Below are 4,365 nucleotides of genomic sequence, written 5' to 3'. Positions count from 1 at the left end.
ACAATTGGTGCATAACTACCTCTGTCTAGCACAATTCCATAGCAAGACAGAGATGCCTGGTCTCAAACATTTGGGAAAAATAAATAGATAAAATAAACTGTAAGAAAATCATGGTGCAGTGGGATGGGTATGAAAGATGAAGCAGACCAGAGCCCATGAGCGTTTCCACAGCAGTTGAGGGCCTGGTACAAGCTCATGGGGCTTCGCCCACTCAAACACGTCTCTTACCAGCGGTAGCTGCGGTTGCCGTAGGTACACCGGATGTCTTCCCAGGACACCTGGACACACACAGACACATAGAGTGAAGCACCCAGAGAGCACAGGGCGCTACCTTCCACCCTCCCTCACTCCTCCCAACAGACTTTCCTGGGGACTCTCAAGACCCACAGTGTCTGCTGATAAATGGCACAGAAGCAAAGTGTCTCTTCATGCCTTCTCCTCTCTGTTTAAACGTGGTTATGCTCGGCCTGGGGTTCTAACTTCACATTTCTACCTCTCCTTGCTCTCCTTAAGTTTCCTGCACAGCTTGGGGATGCAGGGCACTGAGCCTAGCACGCCGAAGCCCTGGACGTGGAGCCAAGTGGACTCTGGGACAGCGCTGAGCCAGATGGGGACCTCATGCAGAAAACAGCTGCCAGGCCCATACACCGCCCCACACAGAGGCCAGGGCCACACCTGGCCTCGGGTGACTTCGAAGACCCACCCAGCCCTGGGCTCAGAAGATGCTGGACAGCGCTAGCTGGGGGCCACGGCAGTTCTGGGCAGAGTCCCTCACCTCACACACACTGGAGTCGTTGAAGCAGAACCACCGTCCGTCCGCGGAGCTCCGGATGTAGGCGCAGTAATGGCCGAAGTTGGGCAGCCCCACGTGCGCGATCACGGCAAAGAGCTCATACTGTCCTCCGAGCTGGAAGGACCGCAGAACAGGCGGCTCACCCGTGGGCCCGCTTCCCAGCCCTGCCTTAGAATGAGGAGACGTTTCCCTGCACATTTGTCTGGGATCTACTCCACGTCGGCCTGGGGCCTCAAGGGGCCTCCAGAACAGTCCCTGACTTCAAGAATGTTGCTGCTAAATAAGCCAGAATCAGAATGCCGTGTTTTATACCAGGCGATATTACAGGCAAATTCAGGAAAACCCACTGCTGCCCAATAAAGGAAAAGGCACACCAGCTGCGGAAAGGCCGAGGAGCTGGGGAAGAGCCCCCCCAGACGTGAGAGATGCTTGCAGGGACCTGCAGAACGAACAAGATCGGTGGACAAGCCCTGGGAAGGGGGCCACCTGAACATGCACCCAGAAGCCACGGAGGTTCCACAGCACAGCACTGCGGCGCGTCCTGACGATGTGGACACGGGACGGGAGTGGGGAGTGCCTCACCTGGCCCTCGCCATCGCAGGGGGAAGCGTCCTCCGTCAGAAGGACCTGACCCAGGTCCAGTCTCTGGGGGAAATGCAGGGAACTGCAGAGTTTTTCTGTCCGTGAATTCCTGACGGAGAACCGCATGAGGTGGATTGTCAAGGTCTGGGGCAGACGTGTCAGCTTCAAGACCTACGGAAGCAAAACCACTGTGGAGATGAAGCCCTCGGGCACTGGAAACGGGGGGACAGCACAGCTGACACGGGAGGAGGGACGCAGGAGAACACGATGCAGAGCGGGGCCCCAGCGGAGACCAAGGCCTGAGCTGCCCCAGTTCGGCTGGGCAGCTGCACAGAACCCAGGGCCACAGTGGAGTCGCTGGTGGAACTCCTCCAGCCTGGAGGGAAAATTCGTCCCCAGCTCTCAGGCCCACCCTTCTCCTTCAGAAGCGGTCTCTCCCCATGATGTCGGCGGAGGAGCCCCAGGACCCTGGGCTGCCAGGGGCTCTATGAAGGGTCTCTCAGGGGCAGCCCCTTCCGGGAGGTGCTAATCTCTGGAGGGAATACCTGTTGGCCGCTGGTCCTCCTCCCACAGTGCTTGCAGAAGCACCTGCTCTCTCTGGACAGCGGCCTGGGCTGGAAGAAGCAGTGAAGGGCCTCCTCCTGTCCACGGAACGAGAAAACAGGCAGGGTCGGTGTTCCCCGTCCAGAGCACAGCCTGGCCCTGCAGTGGGAAGTCAGCTTCCCTTCTGGTGTCCCCACTTCCCCAAATCTCGGGTCCAGACTGGGGTCCACGGTGGGATGCTTCTCCATGGTGCCTGCTGATCAGAGGGGAAAACAGGACAGGGCACCTGAAAGCATAAACAGGAGGGAAGAAATTTTTTTGCCAAATCAAAGGACAACTTAGCCAGAGCCACACAAAGAAGACAGAAACGATTTTTAAATGCCAAGCGTGAACTGTAGAAGCCCGATTACTGAACTAAGGAAGCAAGAAGGTGAAGGGGTTCAACAAAAAGACATTTTATAACGAACAGACAGAGAAACAGCATAGAGACAGTCAGACAGAAAGGGGTGGGGGGCGAAGGGGGGGAAAGGGGGATAAATGAAACAGAAAGAGACTGCTGGGGTGGTGGGCACACGAAATGTGTGTGCAGACGTGTCACTGACTTGTGCACTCGAAACCTGAGTGGTCTGGCGAACCAAAGTCCCCCTAGGACCGCAATACACTTCCAGGGGGCTCTGGGCTGTGAGTGAACAGGAAACTCACCAGGAGAAAGCCCCTTACCAGTGTCCCCAGGAGGCGTGAGTCCGAGTCGAAGAGAGAAAGCGGGAGGGTCAGCAGGCTGCTGTCCGTGCTGCTCTGCCCAGCACAGTCCAGGCACACGAAGGTCTCCCTCGTCTGGATCGTGTGCAGGGCCTGCAGCCGCTCAGCCTGCACGGGAGGAGGGGGGTGGGGGAGAAAGGGGCCACAGCCGTCAGCAGGCCAGGCCGGGACCATTGGCAGAGCTGGAGCCAGCCCACCGAAGCCCACGAAGTGGCAGCTACTAATGCTCCCTGCCCTCCTCAGAAAGGTGCAGACAGTGACATTGACAATCTCATGGAGCTGTGACCTGCATTTTACATGATTCTCTCTCCATCCTCTCTACACATCTCGTTGACCACTGCTGAGTGAGCTGAATGAGCGGCGTCTTAAACCTGTGCTCAACCCTAGAGTCTCACCAGGTGCACGTCCGTCATCTGGTCCTTAATGAGGTTCCACACTGTGAGACAAAGTTGAGCAGCATCATGCTGGACAGACACTGGCCAGAGAGAAAAGGCACAGCCCGATTAGCAAGTCCCCGAGGACACCGCTCAGACCCTGGGGCCTGGATGCCGTGAGCACTCGCCACCCTGCGTCTTCCTGCCTTGGCCCTGTTTTCAGGCCCCGTCTCCACGGATGTCAGGTGCCACCAACGGAGAACGGGCTCGGTGCTGGTCGTTGAGAGCTCCTCTTAAAACTTAACATCCAAGTTTTCTACCTCTGGTTTGCCACTCACCCCCAGGGGCCTCCACTCAGGGACCCAACGAGACAGAACCAGCAGTCAGCGTGCATCCTGCCCTGTCCAGGCAGGGCCAACACTTGACTTGGATTCCTATGGCCACTCATGCTCTGCGCCTTTATGTATTTTCCTCATTCACTTCTCTAAAAATCGAGCTTTTCTCAATACTCGTATCTGAACCAGGTCCTCCCCAACAGTGTCCAGAAGAACAAGAACAGAAAGGACCACCGCAGAGGTAGGGGAGGCAAGGGAGAAGCGGTGAATTCCGCATGTGTGACGGAAGTGGATGTAACGCTCAAAGTGTAAGTGCAGAAGCCTAGGAGAGAGACCTAGGAGGACAGAGGAAATGGAAACATGCCGAGGGCTCTCTCACCAAAGGGCAAAACACAAAGACGCTGCAAGAAGGGTCACTGTTGTGAGTATACCAAACAGTCACGTCTGCTGCCTCGGCCCCACTCTACTTCCTCTGTGACACTAAGCACAAAGGAAACGTTCTCAGGGTTTTGCTGCTGTGTGTCAATAACACCCATCCTGTGCCCGCAGAACTGTGGGCTCTTCAAAGCATTTTGGATCGACACCCCTGCCTCCAACGCAAGGGGTCCGCCATCTGCCAAAGGTCACGCTTAGTCCCTCTGCTCTCCTTCCTCTCCTTCCTCCCCCTCTCGGCCTCCCGCACCCGCCCACCAGAGCCCCGGGCCAGGAGCTGGCGCTGGGGCTGCCTCACCCGGCACGTTGTGCTTCTGCAGGCAGTGCACCGGCTCCATGGGCTGCACGGCCTTCTGCCGGCCGTCCTGCATCTTCTCCAGCAGCAAGAGTAGCTGGAAGGGCACGTTCCTCCTCTGCTCCTCCACTCCCACTGGCACTTGTAACCTGCCGGGTAGCAACAGCCATGAGCCCCCCCATTCTCTGGGTCGGGGGCACACTGCGCACACTCGAGGGGGCTTACTTCCAAAAGTCTTCACGCCCAGGCCAC

General features: G+C 57.4%; 1 protein-coding gene across 1 annotated transcript; it reads right to left on the bottom strand.

Annotated features, from left to right (window-relative positions):
* Positions 1-6: 6 nt before the first annotated feature.
* Positions 7-3,545, bottom strand: LOC128627247 (ubl carboxyl-terminal hydrolase 18-like). Its single transcript, XM_053664278.1, has 6 exons — positions 3,073-3,545; positions 2,639-2,785; positions 1,921-2,016; positions 1,376-1,546; positions 776-907; positions 7-278 (listed from the first exon to the last, which is right to left on the bottom strand). Exons 1-6 carry the CDS (start codon positions 3,088-3,090, stop codon positions 225-227), a joined length of 618 nt encoding a protein of 205 aa, XP_053520253.1. The 5' UTR covers positions 3,091-3,545; the 3' UTR covers positions 7-224.
* Between the last annotated feature and the right edge of the window lie 820 nt (positions 3,546-4,365).

This window comes from Artibeus jamaicensis, unplaced genomic scaffold, assembly GCF_021234435.1.
Source record: "Artibeus jamaicensis isolate MK-2021 breed Jamaican fruit bat unplaced genomic scaffold, CSHL_Jam_final contig_354, whole genome shotgun sequence".
NCBI lineage: Eukaryota > Metazoa > Chordata > Mammalia > Chiroptera > Phyllostomidae > Artibeus > Artibeus jamaicensis.
The sequence above is the reverse complement of the archived record's forward strand: the minus strand, read 5'-3'. Positions and strand labels throughout refer to the sequence as shown.